This window comes from Suncus etruscus, chromosome 12 (genome assembly GCF_024139225.1).
Source record: "Suncus etruscus isolate mSunEtr1 chromosome 12, mSunEtr1.pri.cur, whole genome shotgun sequence".
NCBI classification, from domain to species: Eukaryota; Metazoa; Chordata; class Mammalia; order Eulipotyphla; family Soricidae; genus Suncus; species Suncus etruscus.
The window spans coordinates 30,139,821-30,165,051 of NC_064859.1; the positions used below are offsets into that span (position 1 = coordinate 30,139,821).

Below are 25,231 nucleotides of genomic sequence, written 5' to 3' on the forward strand. Positions count from 1 at the left end.
CCCCCTGCAAATGAACCCCAGGACAAGCAAGAGCTCCACCCATCAAGGCCACCTCAAAACCCAAGAAAGGGACAAAGGCACACAGGTGCTGGTAGAAACACTGTATTCATTTGTGAGAATGCTATGTTTTAAGGCAAGTGTCACATGTACAAAACCATAAGAGATGAGCAGTATTTACAACAACATGTTATCAGAGGGTAGTGGCAGAGACACCTTCAGCTCCAGGTCTCTCCTGGTCTGGCCCCTTCTGTGGGATGCGATGAAAAGTGGGGGGAGCTAGACTTTCCCTCCTCTTCTCTTTCAGGGAAGGGGGCTATCATCACGGGGTTGGGTGTGTCTGGAAGCACCTTCTCTAGACCCTCTTGTGCTCTTCTGGCTGCATTTCCAGGTTCCAGGGTGAGGAGGTACCATCCTGAAGTCTTTCTGATCAGTCCTGACTCCACACCTTGTGAAAGTTGCTCTTTGCAACAGGATAATCAGAATGCTAAAGCCATGCCACTTGGCAACTTGGTCCTCTCTGTCAGGACTCCAACACAGGAACTGAAACAATATCCATAAGTACACAGAGAAGAGAGAGGCCTATCTGTATGCATGTATGTGCATATAGCCACAGAGATGGGAGCAGGAAAGAGGAACTACACAGTCTAAAAGAGACTCTGTGCATCCTGGAATCCAACAGTGTCTGTTTCCCCCTTTGCAAGCTGTAAGGTCTTCTAGTCAGAGGGCTGAAGCTTCCAGGTCTCTCTCAGCCATGGCTGTTCCTAGGCACTTCCCGGCTTCAGGGGGTGCCAAAGGGAGTTGGCCATGCCCCGGAGCAGGTGTTGGGGCCTCACTCAGGAAAATGAAGCTTTACCATCTGTCCTGTCTGACATTCTCATCACAAAAGGACATCGTTGTTGGCACGGGGGGAGTGTGTGTCCCCTTTTGTAGGGCCTGGTGAGAGTGAGACCACAGCAACTGGAATAAGAAGCTGGATGAGGCCCATAGCTTGGGCACTCTAATAGACTGTTGGGAGAGAACAGTGCAGGGAGAGTCGGGCGCCTGGAAATGTGGAGAAAGGAGGGGCAGGAACCAAGATCTGAGGGACACCAGGAAGAGACTGCAGTTGAAAGGGAAATAGGGTATAAGCAACATGCTGAGAAACAAGCCCCTGTGCAGAGAACACGCAGGAGAAAGGCCTCAACTTGGTGAGAAAAAAGAAAAAAAAGAAAAATGAATTGCAGAGGAGTATCAGCATTTGCTCTTTGGGAAGTGAAATGGCAGGAAGTGAAATGATTGCTTTGGGGGATCCACTGTTCACCTCACCCAAAACCTCTGAGGTAGGTAAGAGGCAGGTGACATCTGCCCCACTTCATAAATGGGTAGAGTGGGACCCGAGATTGTCTGCAAATCACCCCACAGATTTGAAGAGGTGCCAATGCCCCTGTGAAATAGCAAGTGAGTGTGTTAAGGTCGACCCTGTCCCTGGGATCCCTCCCTTGATTCAGACCTGCACCCGCAGGAGTCTGGAGCAAAGGCGGATTTTCTCAACTCTGAGCAATGGCCAGCATGGACATTTCACCATGGAGTTCAAATGAAACCAGATCTGGAGGCTCCTTAGCAAGGGATGGGGTGCGCAGGGTGTGCTCGGTTATGTTCCTGCAATTTCAGGAGGGTCTGGTTGAATTAAACCAATGGACTGATCAACCATGAAAGGATCCTGAATGGGCTGCTATGTCTCCGCTCCTTGGAGGAGATGGCACTTTGCTGGCTTTTGCCAGGTGAGAGTGCAGGGAAAATGATACTGAATCAGGCTCAGAGCATGAATGAGGGAGGACAACTACCCTGTCCTAAACAGAGTGCCTCGCTCATTCCCTCCACCTCCCTTCTCCTTGACCTTAGAATTCCAATTGTTTTCTGAGTGTGACTGACACAGGCCCCAGCAATGCTAATTTAACCACGTGTCGAGCCCCCACACCAAGAAGCTGAAGGCAGTCACAGTGAGTTGGAGTAGAAATTCTAAGCATCTCCAGGTCCTGTTCAGTGACTTCCGGCAAAGGCTGAAGAAGGATTGGAGCGGGGTAGGATGTGTATTGGGGGTTCATTTCCAGTGATGAAAGCTCACAAGGCAAAATGATAGGAACCTACCAGCCTCTTGGGGCTTGCCCAGAAAGCATCCAAAAGCTAAGTTGCCCAGCCACAATGGAAAATACAACTGCATTTTCCCAAGCTTTTACCACCTGGTCCCAGGAGGTGCTCTTTCTCCAACCAGGAGAGCTGGAGGGTGCACACGCATAGCCCCGTGCTAGGGTGAGTGTCCTGGCCCTGGGTGACCAGTTCCCACTGGGAAGCGCCAGGAAGTCATCCTCAAAGCAGTGACTGGGCTGAAGCACTGCTAAGACGGGGGCACTGGACATCAGCGGGAGGCAGTGTCTGGGATCTGACTGGACTCAAAAGCCAGGCCACCCCCACTGGCTAGCTGGGCCAAAGCCTGGCCCTATCACAGAACTGACTCCTTGGATTCCACAGTGGGCCCCTGGGCCCCAGGGCCATGTGTCACCAGGGGTGATGTTTCCTCTTCTGACTTGCAGTTGGGGACAGCCTCTTCCACCTTGACCTCCTTCAGCTCCTGCTCCCCTTTGCTCACTGCCTTCTGGTTCAGGTGGTGGAGAATGCCAGCTCCCAGGGCGTCTCCTTCCACATTTACCACAGTTGTGGTGCGGTCCCTGAGGGCACAGGAAGGTGACATGAGGCCAGGGCTTTGGCAGTTCCGAGGGGAGTATCCCCCCACAGGCCTACTGCTTAAGGCCTCCTTGCCCCATCCACACACCCACAGTTTTCTTGGCATCTTTTTCACTTACCTGAAAAAATGTGGGACACTGGGGAAAACAACCCAAGAGCAGACGGTGCCCAAACACTGTCAAAACAGCAATAACTAAACTTGAAAATATGCCACTAGTCTATGAGACTGACTGGAGTCTGGGAGGGAGGTGGTAGGACTGGTGTCCCAACACTGTACTCCTGAAACATCTATGACTATGCAAATCACTGTGTTGTAGTATTTAATACCAAAAAAAGACACCACTCCAACTCTTCTGTGCTGGATAGGGCAGCAGAACCCTAGGACATGTGTTTGCGGGGCCAGCAGACACTGTTCCATAGGCCCTGTAGAAGCTGATGGGACAGGAAGGTTTAGTCCAGCTTTCCTTCCATTCAGCCCGAGTGGAAACTGCCTGGCATGAGTTTCTCTTCTTTTTCTCATGAGAACTTGGTGCCTCTGCTGAATACCAAGTTGCCCTCAGACCCGTGGCTACTGGCCAACAGAGGCTCTTTCTCCCAGTGACCAGCCCCCACACATGACTCTCCTAGAGCTTGGAGGGTGTGAGTAAAGAATGAAAGGCCAGGGTGGGCTGAGGGCCTGTGACCCCAGCTTGCTTTGGGCCCCATGCTGGCGAAGCAGCCCCTCCAGCTTGTGTCCCACACACCCTTCAGCAGAGGTGCAGCTAGTAAGGATCGCAGGGTCCTGACACCCTTTTCTGACCTCATCTCTCTCTCTATCTCACCAGCTTTGGGCCCCTTTGAGAGGTCTGGATCTGTGCTGCACTTAAGAAGAAAAAGACTGAGATCCTTTTCCTAGGCTGTGGCAGGGCCTCCTGATGAGCTATGATGCTCAGGACCTCTGATCCTGATGCTGCCTGAGGCATTTTCCTTCAGGCATGTGCACCGAGCACCTTACTAGTGCCCAGAATTCTCCTGCATGCTGTGCATAGGGTAACAGATTTACTCTGCACCACAGCTCTGCTGTGGGTTCTTTTAGTTGACTGACAAGCAGAACAAAACACAGGTGAATAGTATCACACAACAGAGAACAAAGACAGAATTCAAACCCAGGCACTTGGGCTATGGGGCATAGTTTTCCCCCCACAGTGGGTGGGGGGATCTGAACCATACCTGGTGATACTCAGGACTGACTGACTCCTGGCTCTGAGCTCAGGGATCACTCCTGGTCAGGAGAGCATAGTCTATGCTCAGGATTATAGTGAGGTTTGCTTCATTCAAGGCAAGCACCTTATTCCTTTTACTGTCTCTCTGGCCCTCGGCACACATTGCCTTTCCTCACCATCCCCTGCTACAACAGGAGGACCTGGGCTTCCCTATGAAAAAGACATTGTGTCTACCTGGAAAAAAAATCACCACAGTCTAGAACAGTGCAGAGTCTCCCAGAAGCCCTGGAGATAAAGATCCAGACCCCAAACCACTGGCTACATTTTCCTCTGGGCCCGAACTTGCCCTCTTATCAGGGTTCACCTTCTCCCTGCTCACAGAAATCACTCTTTGAACCATTTTGTTTTTAAATCTGAGCCACAGCCATAGGTGAGCAGAACATATTCCTGGTTCTCTGCTCATGGATCAGTCCTGGAGGACTTGGGGGGGTGGGAGGGCTATAAGTGGAACCTGGAAAAGCTGTGTGCACAGCAAGTGCCCTGCTCACTGCACTATCTCTCTAGCCCCTCCAGCCAACAACGATTTACATTCCTGAGGACCCAGCCCACTATTCCAATGCCCCTGACCACTTTGAGCAACAAGTTCTATGGATCCTTGTGTCCCCTGGGCCTGTGCAGGGGTCTGGATCCCTATATCTCTGGAAGCTACAGGCAAGTTCTCGGTAACATTTTATGGCCCTTTGAGTCTCTTTTGGGTGAGTCTTTGTTTTGTGGAGAAATATCTCCACAAATAGCCTCCATCCCCATCTTCTTACCAAGCTGAGCAGGTGACAGTTCGATGCAATAGTCTAAGGACATGGTGCTGGATACCAGCAGGATCAATGCAGAGGCCTCTAGATCTGTACCCAGCAATGCTTGGGGACCATGTGGTGTGGGAAACTGAACCCAGGTTGGGCACATGTTTAGTCATAGGCCCTAAATATTTCTCCCAGTGCCTATATAAGGATCTTTGACTCTCATCTTGTTGAACTTTGCTTTGTTCTCAATCTTGTCTTACTAGTATGATAGGGTGGGGGGGGGGGGCATCCATAGAAGGCCAGGAGTATATTTCATGTCTTTGATTGGTTCCCAGGGCAACTGAGATTTGAGTTTAGGGAACTTGATGCCACTTCTGTCTTTTGCTTTGTCTTTTCTGCACCAACAGGGATTGCTACTTACACAATCCAGTCCACAGCTAGGATCAGAGAGAGGTCACGCGTGGGTAACCCAATGGCCTCCAAGATAATGGCGATGGTGAGGACACCTCCAGCTGGCACACCAGCTGCTCCAACACTGGATGCTGTGGCCGTCACTCTAGGAAAAAGCAGAGCATGGACAATCATTTACATATCACATGGTGTGGGCTCCCAAACAGGTATAATGTGACAACCCAGCGCATTTACTCACTGGAAACCAAACACCACACACACACACACACACACACACACACACACACACACACACACACCACCACCACCACCACCACCACCACCACCACCACCACCACCACCACCACCACCACCACCACCATCAGATTCTATAGGTTAAGCCCTTGAGAAGCAATGAGCCCCTCTCTTTCCTCCTTAGCTCACTGCTCAGATCAAGGGGAGATTGGTTTTTCAAGAAGATTTTGCAAAGGACATCACAAGGCGAGGGACTTACAGAATTGTGAAGATCTGGCCAGCATTGAGCTCCACGTTGTTCAGCTGAGCAATGAACACAGTTGCCACACACTGGAAGATGGCTGCCCCGTCCATGTTCACAGTGGCCCCGATGGGGAGGATGAACCTGGCGATCCTCTTGTCTACTCCATTGTTTTCTTCAATACATTTCATCATGGAGGGAAGGGTTGCTGAGCTAGAAGTGGAAAAGCAATCAGCCCTGAGTGCAGTGTGCCCTACCAGACTATATCACTCAGCTTAAGCAAGGGGGCAAAGTACCAGCCACGTTCCCTCCCTGGCTTTCATCCCTTGAAATACGGCAGGGAAAGGTTTCCATCACAAAATGGGATTTTAACAGCTCCCAAAGTATTCAAAATATGACTCCTTAGGTTTACTTGCTTGCTATGTTATTTGCTTCTACCTGCTCTTGGCACAATTATTCTCAAGGAAACAAAGAATTATTTGCTCTTTGTGCATTTCCTCTCTTGAAATATTTTCCCCAAAGTAAAAGATAAAACCAGGGTGTTTTGTTTCATATTCTTTTTTTCTGTAGGCTAAGAAGCAGAAATAGCTCTGAGAATTTAGAAAAAGGAACTGGGAATCTAGATGGCTGTTAGAACTAGCCCGGCTCTCTGAAGTTCCTCTGAAGAGAGGAGGTAGCATGGCAGGGAGGCAGGGATTGCTTCTGTTTGGGACAAAAAAATTCACCTCCCTAATTTTCTTTACCATGACCATGTCACCTGTCATGCAGGATAGAGGAAAAAAGTAATACATGGAAATGTACTATATGGAGGACACAATATGCTGCTCTGACCGTTCTTGGAGGATTTCTTTAGGGATTTGGAAAGCCTATTGTGCTTGTGGCAGATTTCCAAGGACAAGGTGCATCCTCTGTGCTAACTAATACTATGGATGGCTAGAGAATTGTGCAACAATCCTTGCTCTTGTTTTCTGATTCACACATCAACTAGAAGAATTAGGCAGGTGCCATTCTAGAAACTTCCCTGCTGTGGATTTTGAATAATGTGGTTACCTTCTTTCATTCAGGTGCTGGTGAGGGCCCCTGTTGAGTTTTCTAAAGCTCTAGCTAAGTTCTAGAACAAAGTGAGGGAATTTCAAGAGACTAGGGATTGTGATAGAAATCTACTTTCACACACATAGACACACACACACACACACACACACACACACACACACACACACACACATTAAAATAGGTTGATTTAGACGTGGAAAGAAAATATTCCAAGTTGCAGACTGTGCCTAAACCACTGGGCTCATTTGGTTCCAGATTAAAGGGACTCAGAGCAGTCTAGGGCCCCCCAGACCTACTCACCTGGAACAGGTGGCAAATGCTGTTGCAAATGGTGTCAGAAGGCCCAGGAGAAACTTGTATGGGTTTTTCCGTGTGAAGACAAAATAAATAAGTGGCAGAACAATTCCTCCGTGGATGAAATGGCCCAATATAGATGCAAAGATGTATTTTCCCAGGCTGGTTACCAGCACCACAATGTCCTTCATTTCTACAATCTTGCTTCCCACCAGGAACATGATGCCTATAGGCACATACCTAGGATGTGAGCATAGGCGCTAGTCAGTAAAGGGGCTGGAGCTGGGAGACAGGCCCCTGAGGAAGTCTTCACCTATACCAGTGCTTCTCAATTATTTTCTGTCATGCCCCCCCTAGGAAGAAGAAAACATTTTGCTCCCCCTCCCGTGCGACTATCAATAATATCTTTATTAAAAAAAACTTTAACCTGAAAAACAAAAATATATAAAATAATTCGAGTCGATTTTTTAATCAGAGGTAATGTCTGGATTAATGGCTACAATGAGCACATTTTGCAATGCATAGCTTTTCGAAGCAGGATTTAAAGCAGGACACAGCAGCTCTCAGCTCCAGAGACTTGCAGAGACATAAACACGGGCTTAACTTATGAGTGTTTACCGAGGTCAAACTTTACAGAGCCTCACACCCCCCCTGGGGGACGGGCCCCACTATTTGAGAAGCACTGACCTATACCCACGATGGCCTTGAAGGCTTAAGGTCTCTCATGCCCATTTTCCAGGCTGTGAAAACAAAGTGAGGTAAAACTTGTCATTCTACACAGAGAACAGAACTAGGGCCAGAATCTGCATGTCTTTCCCATTGGGTGAGTTCTCTTCTTGGCTGATGAATGCTACTCAATAACCAGAGCTCCCAAATGGCAAGGTAAGGTGTTCTTCAAACTCTGGGCAACAAAGTTAGCTTCTGGCAGTGAATGGACTTATCTGAGAATTGGGAATAAAATGCCTGAGAATCACTGTGATACAGAGTTGAGCCAAAGCTGGGATTTTGGTGAAGTTTTTAGTGCATGCTAGGCAAGTGCCTTACCCATTGTACTATCTCTCCTGCTGTTGCTATAGAAGTTTTTAAACACTGAGACTCAACTTCTCTATAAATCTCAGTGCAAACAGATAAGTGACTTATGAACTGCTCCCAGCTCTTTGACTAATCTTTGAGATTCTATGTACATATACACACATGAACCTATTATATGTACCATATTATCTGGTGTATAAGACGACCGGGCGTATAAGACGACCCCCTAATTTTACAGGTAAAACATAGGTTTAGGCCTATATTTGCTGTATATGACAGAACGTTCCTGTGCTGCAACTGTATGTACCACAGTGAGCCAATCACAACAAGCAAAGGTCCAAAGGTTATACTGTAATAGACTTCCTCTCTGACTCTGGCCAATCTGAGCAGGCTTTTGACAGTGGATTTCGGGTCCAGAACATTGTCTAATTTGCATGCATAAAAAGCCTGCTTGGATTGGCTGAATCAGAGAGGCGGTCTGAGCAGCCTGGCAGTGATTGGTGCAGGATCGAGTTGGAAAATTCATTTTGTGGCAATATTCAGACAATTTTTGTTTAGCGGCATATTGAAACATTTTTCGGGATATACTCGGCATATAAGACGACCCCCGATTTTCGGTTGACTTTTTTTTTGTTCCCTTATATGCCGGAAAATACGGTAAATATAAATATTTTTTCAGTAAGCATCTTGTCTTTTTGTTTTGCTTTGTTTTGTTTTTTGTTTTTGGGGTCACACCTGGCAGTGCTCAGGGGTTACTACTGGCTCCACGCTCAGAAATCGCTCCTGGCAGGCGCAGGGGACCATATGGGATGCCGGGATTTGAACCAATGACCTTCTGCATGAAAAGCAAACGCCTTACCTCCATGCTATCTCTCCGGCTCCTGCATCTTGTCTTTTATCTTTTTAAAAAATATCCTTTGCATGCAAAATATATTGGTATAGTCAAATTTAGCATTATTGATATCTTTTACTTTCTGCATTTTGCTTAGAAAAATTAGCCCTACAATATTATTTTCTAATTCTTTTGGAGGAGTCCTCTCACCAATTTTTCTTTTCTTTCTTTCTTTCTAGATAGTTTGATACATGGCTTATAATCTGAATTTTAGAGGAACATCATCAATGCTGATTCATTAACAAATTGACTTTGGCTGCTTTTGCCTCACTGCTTTTACTGCTTTTGCTGATAGTTACAATAGAGAGATGATCTGCAAACTCTTCTGAGTCTGCACTAAAATTCACTTCTGTAGATATTTTGGGACAAACGAGGGGTATGATCTGGAAATTAAGAATTAATGAACAGTGGCCAAAGAAATAACACAGCAGTAGGGCATGTGCCTTGTATGCAGCCAACCTAGGACAGATGGTGGTTTCATTCCCGGCAACCCACATAGTCCCCCGAGCCTGCCAGGGATGATTTCTGAGCACAGAGCCAGGAGTAACCCCTGAGCGCTACTGGGTGTGACACTCCCCACCTCCAAAAAAGAATTAATGAGCAGAAGAAACACTGTTCAAAGTCCCTCCCACAGAGCTTTCATCAGTTAAAATCTTTTACTTTTATTTTTAAATAAAAATAAAGCGAAGTATTTTATTTTTGCTGTTTTCGTTTGGGAAGTACAGCCAGCAATACTCAAAGGTCACTCTTGTAGTGCTCAAGGGACTATGAGTACTAGGGTCAAAACTGGGCTCCACCATGCAGACTTTTTATTTTATTTTTTTTCTGGTGACACTTAGGGTTACTCCTGGCTATGCACTCAGAAAATGCTCCTGGCTTGGGGAACCATATGGGACGCTGGGGGACCTGGCTTGGGGAACCATATGGGACACTGGGGGACTGAACCATGGTCTGTTCTAGCTTAGCTCGGACAAGGCAGACACCTTACTACTTATGCCACTGCTCTGACCCCAGCATGCAGCCTTTTGAGCCATTTCCCTAGCTCATTTCAAGGCACTTAATATTCCACTTCTATATAAAATGTGCACTTTCTGGTGTCAGATATCCCAGTGTAGACAGACAATCACTTGGATGCTTTACTGAATACTTGCTTGTGTATCCAGTATATCAAATGGAAGGAATGACTGGAAATTGGTTTCCTGATTAAAAACAAATTTCCTAACATAGCAACGCCACTTTCTTGAACATGATTTTCTTCATTCCAAATTTAGGGAGGCTTTTACACTAAACAACAAAGCTAGGAAAATTACTTGACAGGTAATGAAAATATTTTTCTATTCAGAAAATATTTCTCTCCCCAGATCAACAACAGTCAATATGAAAGATCATGTTTTCAATGCTAAGGTCATATTCTGGAATTTTTGGTTGAGCAAGAAAATTTGGTTGAACAAGACAAACATCACCATTGGAAGCTCTGCACTTGGCCTCTCACTTAATTTTAACTATTCCATTAAATTCCAGACTTCTGGCCTCAAACCCATCCAGCTGGAGTCCCAATGCCATCTGAGAAAGAAAAGTTCTGGGGCACAGAAGGCTTTGACAGTGAGGAGAATGCTTTATGCATAAAAGGATAAACTAATATTTAGAACAGGGATAGAAGCTAAAAGCTGTACAATTTGGTTTGAGTAAAAAAAAAGGATAAAACATGGAATGGATATATACTGAAAGTGATATGTCTTCTAGAAGAGGAGTAAATATTACCCTATGCTAAGAGGGGCTAATGAGGCATGTATCTCAGAGGAAGCCCTGAACTAAGTGACCCAGAAAGGCAACCTACAAGGGTAGGGTTTGGGTGATGGAAGAAATAAAGGAAGAGAAGGCTGTGGGTTGGGGTAACACTCACCACATAATCCAGGACACCAGCACCATTGTTGCCTCATTGAGGGAATTGAAGAACCGAATGAGGTCTTCTCCCTCAGAGCCGAGTTTCTTTAGGGCCACACCTAACACCAGGGAAAATAGGACCAATCCTAAAATGTTCATCCCTTCGATCTCAGTGCCAATGGGGACCTGGAGAGAGGACACAGAAGGTCTGAGTTTACAACTGATGGGTGAAATAAAGAGACCCTTGATGGGTACTGCCACCAAACTGAAACCTGATGCCCAGTGAGGAAAACTTCATATGTTTTCTCCCCTTCAAAGATTTTGCAGAACAAATGGCAGAGAGAAATGCAAGAAGAGCAGGGTTCTCAGGAAGTGGGAAGTTAAAAGAATATTTCATCTAGTCAATAGCTCTAAAAGTGGTTCAAAACAGGCCTAGGTGGAAGTAGGAAGTGTGAGTGTCCTGTCCACGGACAGATGCAAGTAGTGGCTGGACAATCACCAAATGCTGCTCTGAAAAGAGCTTGCTGGTGAGAGATCCTTCTAACCTCCATCCTGATAAACATCACAGAGAATCATCAGGAACAACTTTAGGATGTTTTCTGGGGTATTTATCCCTAAACTCAAAAATAGAGAGAGTCAAAACACCACCCTATCACCAGTAATATTGAATCTTACTACTGCAAGCATGCAATTGAATGTTTTATTTTTTTTTTTTTTTTTGGTTTTTTGGGCCACACCCGGTAATGCTCAGGGGTTACTCCTGGCTATGTGCTCAGAAGTCGCTCCTGGCTTGGGGGACCATATGGGACGCCGGGGGATCGAACCGCGGTCCGTCCTAGGCTAGCGCAGGCAAGGCAGGCACCTTACCTTTAGCGCCACCACCCGGCCCCGAATGTTTTATTTCATGAAACAACATCACCAAATTCTAGACAGGAAACAGGTCTGATTGGCAAGTTCAGAGCATTTTGGACCACACACCTATAGTTCAGTCCCAGCTAGGATATTAAAGAACTGCTCTAAACCTCAGCTTCATCTAGAACATGAAAGAAATTAGACTAAATCAGTTTTCAATTTGATTCTTTTGTTTTCATTTGGGAACACACCCAGCGATGTTTGTAGGTTACACCTGGCTCTGTGCTCAGGAATTATTCCTGGTGGTACTTAGGGGACCATATGGGATGCTAGGAATCAGGATGCCAGGTCAGTTGAGTTCAAAGCAAACACCTTACCCGTTTTACTTTCACCCAGGCCCAGTTTTCAATTCTTTAAAAAGTAGGACTTTTCCTGCAATCAAGACACACAACCATGGGAACAGAGCAAAGCCAGTGGGATCGAGAAGGGCCCCATCTCCCAATGACGACTCTGGCTATACTAAACCCAACATGGAGTGTCTCGTGTCTCCCAGGTCAATGATGGGGGATGAGCCAGAACCCAGCTTGGCAAGCAACAGGAACTTAAAAGATAACTGTGAATAACTGTAGAATGAGTTTAACCCTTCTATGAGATAGCAGGAGGGGTGTGATAAATTATTGAAGGAAGGAGACAGTAGTTCCAAATCGATAAAGTGGAATTGCTAGATTCCAGGGCCACAGAGGCTGGCATTTGGCCATGTTGGTAAATAACCAAAGGTACATGTCTGACAGGGCTTCAGACAGTCCATTTAACCTTCCAAATGCTCAAGGCTGTTGTGAAAAAAGCAATGTTATATATACATTTCCCATTAGAAATAGAATTGGTGGGGCAGGGTTGGAGATAACAGAGCACAAGCCATGTGTGTGTGTGTGTGTGTGTGTGTGTGTTTGTGTGTGTGTGTCTGTGTGTGTGTGTGTGTGTGTTTGTGTGTGTGTGTGTGTCTGTGTGTGTGTGTGTGTGGCCTCTAGTTTGATCCTGGCACCACAACCCTTGCACCAAACCTGCCCATTGAAATAGTGCTCCCTTGAGAAGTACTTTTTACAAGAGATCGTATAAAGAACGTTACCTTTTCATGGGTTATATTTCCAGAGCTTGTATTGTGAGGCACCAATTTATAATCGGTTGCATACTGAGAGAGAGAGAGAGAGAGAGAGAGAGAAAGAGGTCAGTTTGCTGGTGAAGTCTGAGATGAACCCAGGGGATGACTGGGCCTCCCACTGTCCACCAGTGTTCACCCGGCTGTCCTGGATTTTCTTCCCTGAGTGTTTCAGATGAGGGCCCACAGGAACAACTACAGAAGTCACATGATTCAGGCTGTCTGCATGCTAGTACGTGGGTTATGTAGAGACCCAGGGAAACAGGAGAATTTTCCTAGATCCTTTGAACACTGGTTGGGAGGAAAGGTCTACCCAGCTTTGTGCAGAATTTGCAACTTCAAACAACCAATGAATACCAGCACTCAGAGGGCTTCAGCATCCACCCTATAAACAACAAGGTTCACTTTTAAGCATCTTGTTTTCTTTTCACTCACATATAGATGTGCATTTTGCTCCAGAAAGTATTTTACTTGAAGCATGCCAGCACTTTGCCCTGATCTGATTTGAATTAGCCCAGTCTAGGAAGCCAAGGACACTGCTGGCAGAGCTGTGGCCAAGAGAAACTTTCCAACGCTGCACCTGCCTTTGTTCTCTTCCTCTCACAGCACATAGGGGTCCTGGTGGACAAGCACCCTCCTTGACCCCTTCTAAGGATCACACTGCTTCTGAGATGCTAGAAGCAACCCAATGTAGGCACAGAGCCTGTAGCTTGCATTGTGTCTGTCTTTATTTGGGGGCAGGAGCTCAGGGCTTCCTCGTAGCTCTGTTTTCAGGAAACATACCTTGCAGTGCTCATGGGATTGAACCTGAATGGGTCATATGCAAGGCAAGTGCCTCTTCACTGTACTATCCACTGGCTCAAAGATTTTTTTTTCAGTTGTTGTTGCTCTTTGTTTTTGTTTTTGTGCTACACCTGGTAATGCTAGGGTGTTACTCCTGGCTGATTCTGCACTCAGGAATCACTCCTGGTGGTGCTCTTGGACAAAATAGGATGCTGGGGACCAGGTTGGCTGTGTGCAAGACACAAGAGCCCTACCTGCAGAACTACTGCTCTGGCCTTTGTGCCTGCCTTTGAGGAATGCTGGTGTCCCTCATATTAGCTAGACAAGTTTCAGACAGACAGTGGTTAGATGTGATGGAGGTAGCACCTCATTCCACCTCTGGGACTGCACCCTGAGCACCCTAGATATGTTCTTTCCCTCTGGCCTCAGTATAATTCCAAGCTATAACTATGCCACAAGCAAAGTCAAAAAAGAGTCTGTAAGTAGGAACAAACATGTTTGCTCAAAAATACAAATTAGCTCGCAGAATTAATAGCAGTCTGTTCCTTCTTTGAGTAAATGCTCCCAAAGTGATTTGGTCAATCACCCCCCTTTTAGGAAAAAGAAACACTCAATACCACCCACACCCAGGAAAATCTACCATTTTTTAAAAAAAGAAATGGAAAGTGTCCCTCACCTCTCATTAGACCTTCTGCCCTGGATTGTTCCAGCAGCCCCCAAAGTGGCACTTTGGGAAATATGGCTTCAGGATATTGCTTTAAGTATTGCTAAACTCAGGGAACAGCTGAAAACAGCCAGTTGATATTAGCTAGGGCAGACAATACAACTGAGTGCTCAAGATTGGATCAGGGCTGGTCATGCTGAAGGCTGTCAGGAAGTGAGATGGCCTGTCACAACAGAAGTTGGGAGCTAAAGAGCCTGTAGTGTGTGCATGAAAAGCATATGTCTCAAAGAGGGAAAAAAACTATCTGAAGGATATGAATCAAAATATTAACATGATGCTCTAGATCAGGGGTCTTCCGTGGGCCACATATTGTATTTATTCCCATTTTGTTTCTTCACTTCTAAATAATATATATGCAGTGTGCATAGAAATTTGTTCATAATTTTTGTTTTTACTATAATCTGGCCCTCCAACAGTCTGAAGGACAGTGAACTGGCCCCCTGTTTAAAAAGTCTGAGGACGGGCCCGGAGAGATAGCATAGCGGTGTTTGCCTAGCAAGCAGCTGATCTAGGACCAAAGGTGGTTGGTTCGAATCCCGTTGTCCCATATGGTCCTCCATGCCTGCCAGGAGTTATTTCTGAGCAGATAGCCAGGAGTAACCCCTGAGCGCTACCAGGTGTGGCCCCCAAACCAAAAACAAACAAACAAACAAAAAGTTTGAGGACCCCTGCTCTAGATAGTGATTATGGGTAATATTAATTTTCCTCTGTATATATTATTTATAATTGAAAAACGAGATTTAAGTATATTTTCTGAATCCCTGAAACACTTAAGAGACCCCAAATTTGGGGAGTGTCTCCAATTATGGAAGAAATATTAAAACTAGTGGGATACTTTAGGGAAAATTTTTTTGGCTTTATATTTGCTTTTGTTTTTTAATTCTAGGGCTTTATATGCCAGGAATCAGGTCAGTATTATCAAGTTTTGTTACCAATCTATTCATCTTTGTTTCTCACCTTTCCTAGCTCTAGCATTATTTAATCAACACCCACTCACGAATCATATTTTTAACAAAGCACCAAGTCTTACCGTACGGAGAGTTGCATCCACCAGATTGGAAGGAAACAGGTTTCTGTTGGGGAAAAAGCATTTCATAAGTGTTCTTAAAATTCAAGCATCCAGGGCCGGAGAGCTAGCATGGAGGCAGGGCGTTTGCCTTGTATGCAAAAGGTCAGTGGTTCAAATCCCGGCATCCCGTATGGTCCCCCTTGAGCCTGCCAGGAGCAATTTCTGAGCAGAGAGCCTGGAGGAACCCCTGACCGCTGTTGGGTGTGACCCAAAAACCAAAAAAAAAAAAAAAATTCAAGCATCTATTCAACTATGAGAAAAATGAAACCATGTGGATGGAGATACTGAGTAAAGGCAGCCAGAAGAGAGACAAACACAGAATGATATCCCTCCTACGTGGGATATAAAGAAACGTGGCAGAAGTGTAACAAACTATAAAGACAAAAGAACCCGAAAGCTGGTTTGCAGAACTAGGTAGAAGGTGAGGATGGGGGGAACACAATTCTGACAGTGGTGGAGGGAAGAGGACTCTGGGGGAGGGGATAGTGGTGGAACTTGATGCATAGAATCTATTATGAACACTATTGAAAATCATGGAGCTCCCGCTTTTTAAAAAAGGTTTAAAAGGTCAAGTACTCAAGGAGCTGTGGATGTGGGATGTGATTCAGTGGGAAAAGGCAAGCTTTGCCTGCATGAAATCTGGGCTCAATCCCTGACACCACACACACATAAATTCATGCTCAAAGTATCCACTTTCAAATAAATACCCATTCTTGATCGCCTGACCCCAGGCTTCCTTTCTCCACCCAGCAGTTCTTACCACCTGCTGCTTCATCCAAGCACCCAACAGAACCTCAGATGCTGAGCCCTACCAGATACGTGAACTTGTTGTTGTTTTTTTTTGTCTGTTTGTTTGTTTTTACCACCTCTCCTTATGGGATTCCTTGATATTAAGCCTTAACTCTACCCAACCAGACTACCCCTTTGTTCTCCCGTAAAGGGTAAGTCCCTATGCTGTGGTTCAGAGGAAGCAGAGTACCACCATGAGAGAAATCCAAAGGAGAGTTCCTGCAGTCACAGGAATTGGTGGCAGTTTAACTGGAGGAGCATGTGTCAGAGGTCATCAAGGTGTAGCCCTCATTCTACTAAGATAGGCACAGCCCTGCACAGAGCCAGGCCTGATAAAGGCATTAAATCTGTTTATACCTACTTCCACCTAACTATAAATACACCTAAACCCAGGCCAACTCCACAGCAAGCTAGTGTTTACAGTTTGAATCCATGCTAAATTTTCCAGGAATACAACTACTATAAAATGTGAGAGAACTTTTTGCTTTGTTTCTTTCATATATTTCCAAGAATTGTTCCTCTTCCTGAAAAATCATGTCATCAAAGGGAAGCTGTTGTAACTGAATTCCATACTAGTATCAAATATCAATCAGTCTTAGCGAGGAGTTGTTTCATGAATGGCATATTTAAATTCAGAAGCAAGCACTTGACCATATAGTTTTAGGACATTTACATTGTGAAGCACATTGTAAAGAAATATTAAGTTTCCTTTTGTCTTTTATATTAGCGATATCTGGTTAATGCCTTGAAATTATATGGGCAGGTAAGTTCTATTCCAGGGGTGGCGAACAGGATTTTGACCCTCACTCAAAATGGCAAAATGCAGTATGTGTTTAATATATTATTGTTAAAATTAGATGCTTTTGTGTGAGTGTTTGTCTGTTTTGGCAGGTCACCGCGTGGTGTGGCTCTCTGACTCTCACAGTTTAAAATTTTGGCTCTTCGTGTTGAACTCGTTCGCCACCCCTGTTCTATTCATTAATTTATGTAGGATAATGAAGGATATTACTACATATAAATGGCAGGCAAAAGAACTGACCAATTTAAATTAAAATTTGAAGCAAAATTCTATTCATACAGTTTTGTTTGATCTGATTGTGAGTGGGGGGGTGGGCACACTCAGGAATGCTCAGGAGAAACTCTCAGAGTCATGCTTGGGTGGATAGTGAGGAGAATAGGGTGGTAAACCCAGTGCTCCTGCCTGCAAAGCATTGCTCAGGCTCTTTGAGTCATCTCCCCAGTCTGCATTCTTTATGGAGGGCCTCTTTGGGGTCACACTCTGTGGGTTGCTGGTGTTGATATTTAAGAAATTCTCAGTGACACTCATTTTTTTCTCTGCCTACTTTATAAATAAAACAAGTCTAGAAGAATTAAATACTCTGGATCATCCTCTTCCTTTCAGTTTTTGCCAAATTTAGCACCAACTCTTAATTGTGTGGATGTATGTAAAATTACCCCATGCACCTTATCTCCAACCCCAGGTGAAAGAATTTGAATCAGGGTCATGCATAAAATTACTCAGACCAGGCTGAGGATGAAACGTATAGTCTGGCAGTCCTCTACCTTGTATGGAGAGCCAGCTGCCTGCCAAAACTGTTATTTTTTTTTCAGAACTGTTATTTTTTTTATTTTTTATTTTTTGGTTTTTTTTTGGGGGGGTCACACCCGGCAGTGCTCAGGGGTTACTCCTGGCTGTCTGCTCAGAAATAGCTCCTGCCAGGCACGGGGGACCATATGGGACACCGGGATTCGAACCAACCACCTTTGGTCCTGGATCGGCTGCTTGCAAGGCAAACGCTGCTGTGCTATCTCTCCGAGCCCCAGAACTGTTATTTTTATTGAGTACAGAGACCACCCCTAAGTGGGGCTGTAAGAACAGTTAGCCCAGGCTATCCTGAGCCAGACCCACCCAGGTTTACAAGTAAGATAATCTCTGTTTTGGAGTAAATCCTAGTTAGAACCAGGAATGATCTTTATTTGAGGTAAAATAACGTGTAACCTAACAGAATGCATGTAGCTCATAGCACTGGGACAGTTCCAGGCAGCTAGTGGTAGTTGTGAAGAGTAGGTAGATCTGCCTGCTTCCCTCAGGGCTCATGGGCAAGCTAAAGTTGCTTCCTTAGGTTATTGGTGAGTGTGGCTATGATTTGCTTCTAAAAACTAGAGTACAGCAAAGGTGAAGGGCTATCTCTTCCAGGAATCAATTACATAAAGTTGTGGCCTCTGTCTTGCTAAGAGACAGTTCCTAACTGGGTTTCCGTGTCCAATGAAACAAGTGACCGTGCTCAAAGGCCCAGATGTCAAGAAACTAAAAATTTTTGGCTAGTAGCCACTAAGCACTGGGGATCCCAATCTAAACTCAAACAAACTGAAGTCAGATGGGGTTTGGGGAGACCCCATGTGGAAGGCCTTCTCCCTAACTTGGGTGCGCTGGGAGCCTTGATAGGTCCCCAGCCGTTCCCTCTTCTGCCCCCGGCCTCCAGGCCTTCCCTGGGTTTCAGCCCAGGTGGACAGAAATGGTGGGTCCTAACTTGGGGTGTGCTGAGATTTGCTCGGTTGCACTAAGTTTGTCACTGTCAATTTCTGACCAGTCTGCATGTATTAAGAGTATTCCCTATCCTTATGTTTTGCGTATCCAGAATGTCCATTTTGTATTCTGCCCTTTCCCACACCCCTACAAAGCTCATTTTTACTCCTTAACTCTCTCACCCCCCAAACATCACTAACCCACATTACTCTTTTTAACTTCAGTACTGCACAATCCTAATCACAGACCAAAGCCGTGCATCGTGTGTAACAACCCCAACTATTTCAAAAGACATAAAATGGACACGTATTTCTTTTGAATATTTTATGTATTTTTTCTCTGACAGCCATAAGTCTTGCTAAATATTCTTTTATACACCTATGATTCTAACCACTTTTTATCTTCTCTTTGTGAGCTGTTCAATAAAGAATTTTGGTGAAAGAGTCCCCCAGTTTAATGCTCTTGATTGAACCATGTCATGGGGATTGTTGGACTTGTTCTTATGGCCCCCATATGCGCCAATAACGCCACGTGGCATTGCTCCTTTTTTGCATAGGCACATTAAAATGGGAAAATACTATACATACAAATAAGATCTTATCTAATAGAGATTAGAACACACAAATCTTGTAGTGCAAAGGGACCTTACACCCTGAACATTGACATAATGACCTGGCACAGGCCTCAGAAGAATGGGCATTTTCCATTCACCCCTGAACCAGGGAAGCCATCCACAAAACATCCAGATTTGTCTATAACATCACCTGGAAGCAATCCTCTACCACAAAAGACCCTACCACTGCTCAGACATCGACCTGCTCAAAAGAGACTTCCCTTAACACTGAGAAGACTTAACAACAGCAACGACCTGTTTACAGGACAGGGCTCTCTGCATTGCCCTTTAATTGTGAGGTGAAACTAGAGGATGCTCCACATCCTGACTTCAATGTAGGATATGCAGATTCCAGGATCTCTAATACAGAAACATGATACCAACAACAGAGACTATGTGAAAAATAAAAGTGTGTTGGCACTATAGACAATGTCTTGGATTGGACGATCTAGCTTGCCTGGAGCCTAGAGTTGGTCTTATGCCAGGAAACTTCAGGGGCAGGGTCTCTTTGTATTTAGGCCAAGGGCCCTTCCATGCCCCTCATATTTTGGTGGGCCTATGCAAACAACAATTGCCACTCTAACACCGTTTTTACTGTGCTCCTTTGACTCTAATCATTAAAAAAAACCATTTAAACTTTTGAGGTTAACTTAAACTAATATGCATGTACATGGAAATGTAAAAAAATACTATGCCTCTAATGTCTAAGGAGTTATGTAAGTTTTATAGCTTTAGATTGCCTTGTCTGCTACTAAGAAATATTATAATGTATTACAATCTGGGGACTTCAGGGACAAAGTAATTGTACATGGATTCTGTTTTATTTATCTTAATGTTCTTTGGCTGAAAGTTCAAAGTTAAGATATTAGCAAGGGGACTTCTTCTGAGAATTATGTTACAGGTGATTGTCCTTCCACTGTAACTTTACCTTGTCCTCTTTCTTTGCATCTTTGTTCTCATAATTAAAAACAAAAAAATTAAAAAAAATGAAGTCAGCCAACGACCATGTGACCTCAGAAGCGAACCCTCCCCAGTTAAGCTTCTGGACATGACAGGTGTCATGGCCCACAGCTTCTGTGCAGCCTGTGAAACTCTGAAGATAAAGATCCAGATAAACTATGCAAGCATTACTGACCCAAAAATACTTTGAGATTTGAAAGAAAATAGTGTCATTTTAAGTCGCTAAATTGGTAGCAATTTACCAATACTGGGATAATAATACATAAAAGCAACATAATTAGAACACTTAGGGTATTTTAACAAGACAACCAATACAGAGTGACTCTAACAGGATATATACCAAGTTAATTTGTTATAAAATTTAAATTGATTTGGGGACAGAGTGATAGCACAGCAGGTAAAATGTTTGCCTTGCATGCGTCCAATCCGGGTTGGAACCCCGACACCCCTTGCATCCCAAATGTTCTCTTAAACCTGCAGGAATAATTTCAGAGCAATAGAGCCAGGAGTAATCCTTAACTGCCACTGGCTGTGGTCCAAAAACTAAAACAAAGAAAGGAATTGATTTCTATCATAAGCATTTGTATATGTGTGTGTATGCATAGCTAAGGTTTGAACTTGGGGCTTCAAACCTACAAAGCTCTAGCACTGGATTACATCCCTGATCCTATGCTTATTTATTTATTTTTTAATTTTGCTTTTTGGGCCACACATGGTGATGTTCCTGGCTATGCGCTCAGAAACCGCTCCTGGCTTGATGAACCATATGGGACACTAGGAGATCAAACCACGGTCTGTCCTAGGTTAGTGCGTGCAAGGCAAACGCTCTATGCTTGCGCCACCACTCCAGCTCCACATATTTACTTTTTAAAAAGGCAGAAACATGAGTCTGAGAGATTGTACAGAAATGAAGGAATTTTCCTAGCATGCAGTTGACCCTGATTCCATTTCTGGCACTGCACATGGTACTCTGAGCACTGTCAGGTAACTTAGGAGCACTGAGCCAGGAATAGCTTTGGCACCTTCAGGTGTGGCCCACAAACTTTCTCCCCCCCCAATGTTACCCTCTCCTAAAGAATAAAGCAAACAAGAGATTTGTATGGCTATTTATTATGAAATAGATTCATAGCAACTAGTATTTGTCTATTATTTCCATTACAAAGCATCAACTCACATAGTTCAAACTAGTCAGATCTATTGGTATCTATCTCATTTCCATTTACTCTGAGTTGGAAGCAGAAACAAGCCTTGAGTCAAGGTTCCTTTGTTCTCCCTCTACCATTTGTCACTCTCAATAATTTCCAGAATAAGCTGAGTGTCTGAAGCTAATCAGATTGGCAACTTCGACCTCAGTCCAGTGGAAGTTGGTCACAGAAAATAAGGCAAGCACCACATGGACCGTCCAAGCTTTAGGGTAGCCAAGGAACCATCAGTGTTCTCTTACAGAAAGGACATTTATTCAATAGTGCTCCCTATCTCCCTCAGGGCTCCCAACAGGTGAGTCATTGTTTTAAATTGACAGGTACTTTAAGGACAAGAAGCACTTCAATATTCAGTAGATAAAGAGCAGAGGCTGGAGTATTTACATAATTCGTCAGAAAAAGTTCTTAAAAAATAAAGTCTACAACAGTTTCCTAGTCTATTTTTGCCAGTGTCATAACCTACACCAAAAATCTAAAAGACCCTGAACAGTCTTATTCTATATTATTGCACATTTGCAGCTAGCAGGTATTTGTCATCTTTTGTATTCTTTTTTGCTATTCTATTCTTTCCTGGGTGCACATTTGTGCATTCTAAGACCTAACTCTTTTCCCTAGGAGCATACCTTGGTTATTTCTTTTGCTGGGGGACAAATTTCCACAGTTGAGGCAGGTTTCAGTCTTTAGAAGACCAGGGAAATGAAAGAAAGAACTTGGTTGGAAGTCCAACTTCCCTTGCAAGAACTTCACCTCATTCAGGGGCCAGATTTTTTCCTCATGGTGAAAAAAACAGCCTTATCCAAGGCTTTAAAACCACTCTCTTCCAAAGGGCATATGCTATTTGTTTAAACTCTTCTCCTGAGCCTGCTGGCCTGAGCATGAGCAGTGAGTCAATGTGGTCCCATTCAGAATGAACCTTGATCCTAAGCCAAAACTTTGAGATCCAAACAGACACTGACACACTGACCTGTTTCCAAGTAGGCTCTGCTCCCTAGTCTACAAAATCTTTTGAGATTTGGGGAGTTGGAGAAAAATAATACCAGAGGCACCATGATAACTCATGTCCTAAACCACATTCCTAGAAGAAAATGTGTTCCAGTAGTTTCTTATAAAGTTGACCACGACTCAACTCCATTCCTAGACATTTTCCCAAAAGAAATGGAAAAATAAGTCGCAAAAAAGGACTTGAGCTGTATAGTGCCATTGTTCCTAATGCTACCATACAAATTTGAATGTTTATTAACATCAAATTCTAGTAGATAAACAGATTGCAATACATCTGCACAATGGATTCCTACCTGGCAATTAAAAGGAAACAATTATTGGCAGTAGGTTTATTTGCTTTTGTTATTTTATTCTCTCCTCCCATTCTCTCCCATTGTTATTAATGTTTTAGTGATGAGTATGAGATATCTTTCTCTGTCCCTTCCTTCCTTCTTCCTTCCTTTCCTTCCTTTTTTGCCATACCTTGTGCCTTTCTTCCTTCCTTCCTCCTTCCTTCCTTCCTTCCTTCCTTCCTTCCTTCCTTCCTTCCTTCCTTCCTTCCTTCCTTCCTTCCTTCCTTCCTTCCTTCCTTCCTTCCTTCCTTCCTCCCTCCCTCCCTCCCTCCCTCCCTCCTTCCATCCCTTCCTCCCTCCCTCCCTCCCTCCCTCCCTCCCTCCCTTCCTTCCTTCCTTCCTTCCTTCCTTCCTTCCTTCCTTCCTTCCTTCCTTCCTTCCTTCCTTCCTTCCTTCCTTCCTTCCTTCCTTCTTCCTTTTTTGCCATACCTTGTGACACTCAGGGGTTACTCCTATTTGCTCAAAAATCGCTCCTGGCTTGGGAGACCATATGGGACGTGGGGGCATGGAATCGCGGTCCATCCTAGGCTAGCACGGGCAAGGCAGATACCTTACCACTTGCGCCATCGCTCTGGCTCGGGCAAGTAGCATTTTCTATGCCAAGCTGCCTGGGGCTAGGGATGTAGATTCAGGAGTCAGGATTGCACAGAAAGGGCAAAGAGAGAAACGTTCAGTGTCTGGTTTGCAGAGGTGGTTAAATGAACTGTCCATTTGTCATAATTTATTGATGTTTTGACTTAAAATTGACCCATGCATGTAAATCACACCTCAAAATTTCTTTTTTTTTAACCTCAAAATTTCTTGAAGTTAAAAATGTTGTGTTTTGCAACCAAAGAGATTTTGCAGCCAAAACTATAGTGCTGAAGCTTTAACAATACAGTTTTCTTTCTCTTGGTACCTCTTGCTGCTAAAGCCAGAATCAGGAGTCTTCTACTGCTTGTATGGGGATGGGGATCAAAGAGATGAGGCTGCAGTAGCAAAGCACAACTTTTCTTTGCTCTCTTCAGTACCTGGACCTGTGGAATTGTAGCTATCAAGTCATCACCATTCCCAAAGTCAGTTAGAATTCTTCCTATAATTCCTAAGGCCTTTATACTTTGACATTTGATAGATCTATGGTCTATTTTGAGTTAGTTTTTATACTAGATGAGAGATCTCTGCCATTTTTTGTCATGTTTTATTCCAGGCATTTTAACATCACTTTTGAAAAGATTGTTTGCTCAGTTGTATCTTTCTTGCACCTTTGTCAAAGATCACTGACTATACTTATGAGGACCTAGTTCTGAACCTTCCATTGCATTGATCTATTTGTCATTCTTTGTCCAGTGACACATCATCTTGTTGACTGTAATCTTATAAGGCTTATTGTCGGGTAGTATCATTCTTCTGATTTTTCTCTTCCCTGAGCCCTGACCCTTCTCCCCTTGGACTGTCAATCCAGCAGTGAACAGTAGTTATTCTTTGTCATGTGTCTTCAGTGATCTACTGTTCTTTATGCAAGCACTTTTGTTCTCAAGATTCCTGTCTTCAAAATATATCCCAAGTCCCTTATAATCATTGAATAGTTTCATAGGATTTTGAAATGAACATCAGAACTGGAAAGAATTTCATTTTATTTTTATTTCTAGACATCCCAAGCAGTGGTCAGGGGCATCCCAAGATGATTTCCAGTGGTTCTTTACCAAATAAGCCAGTGGTTCAGTGCCAGGGTCCAGGGATGTGGCGCTGCTCAAGTCCTATGTTACCAGCAACCACAAGAGCCACCTGATTGGTACCCAGGGACAATGCTCCAGATATGCCAGGGTCATGCTCAGGGGGACATGAGATGCCAGGGATCAAACCAGAATAATGCTCATTAATATCTATACTATCTCATCAACCCTGTAAGGGATTTTAGAAGTGATCAAATTTAATCCCTTGTCTAAACACAAGCAGACACCAAGGTCCAGAGACACTTGCGCTGATTCATGATGTTCCATCTAGACAACAGAACTTTCTATATTTGTGCTATTCAATATAGAAATTATGAGCACTTGAAATCCTACTAAAAATCTATTTTTTTTAAGTGTTGAAGATAGGCCTCTGGCATACAATTAGTCAGTCCATTGAGCTCTCTTTGATGGATCTTCCTTTTCAACTTGACTCTTATTAAACAAGTTAAACAAGTAGCCACTGTGGTGTGTGTTTGTGTCAGCTTGCAGAGTGCAGAGAAACAGGTCTGAGATGCAGAGTTTGAAAATCTCTTGCCCAGTTCCGCACAGCACTCAGGCTGACCACTGAACTCATCATCTTATTCAAATTCTCTGACGTCTCTTTTTTTCTGTGATTTGATTCTGAGATATTTACTGAAGTTATATAATACAACATAGACAATAGACTAAATTGTATAAGTGTTAATAGGCTGCAAAATGAATTTATTGACTTTAAGCAGCATTTATATGAGATAGAATGCATGAGACAG

The 25,231-nt window shown here is 44.1% G+C and overlaps 1 protein-coding gene across 1 annotated transcript in view; it reads right to left on the bottom strand.

The window, feature by feature from the left end:
- Positions 1 to 1,930: 1,930 nt before the first annotated feature.
- Positions 1,931 to 25,231, bottom strand: part of SLC1A4 (solute carrier family 1 member 4) — a 30,096-nt gene continuing 6,795 nt past the window's right edge. Inside the window, exons 2-8 of the mRNA XM_049784738.1 lie at positions 15,307 to 15,349; positions 12,740 to 12,802; positions 10,781 to 10,947; positions 6,960 to 7,193; positions 5,625 to 5,819; positions 5,142 to 5,276; positions 1,931 to 2,705 (exon numbers count right to left, since the gene is read on the bottom strand). Of these exons, the coding sequence (XP_049640695.1) occupies positions 2,480 to 2,705; positions 5,142 to 5,276; positions 5,625 to 5,819; positions 6,960 to 7,193; positions 10,781 to 10,947; positions 12,740 to 12,802; positions 15,307 to 15,349 (1,063 nt within the window). The 3' untranslated portion in view covers positions 1,931 to 2,479. The remainder of the gene's footprint in view (positions 2,706 to 5,141; positions 5,277 to 5,624; positions 5,820 to 6,959; positions 7,194 to 10,780; positions 10,948 to 12,739; positions 12,803 to 15,306; positions 15,350 to 25,231) is intronic.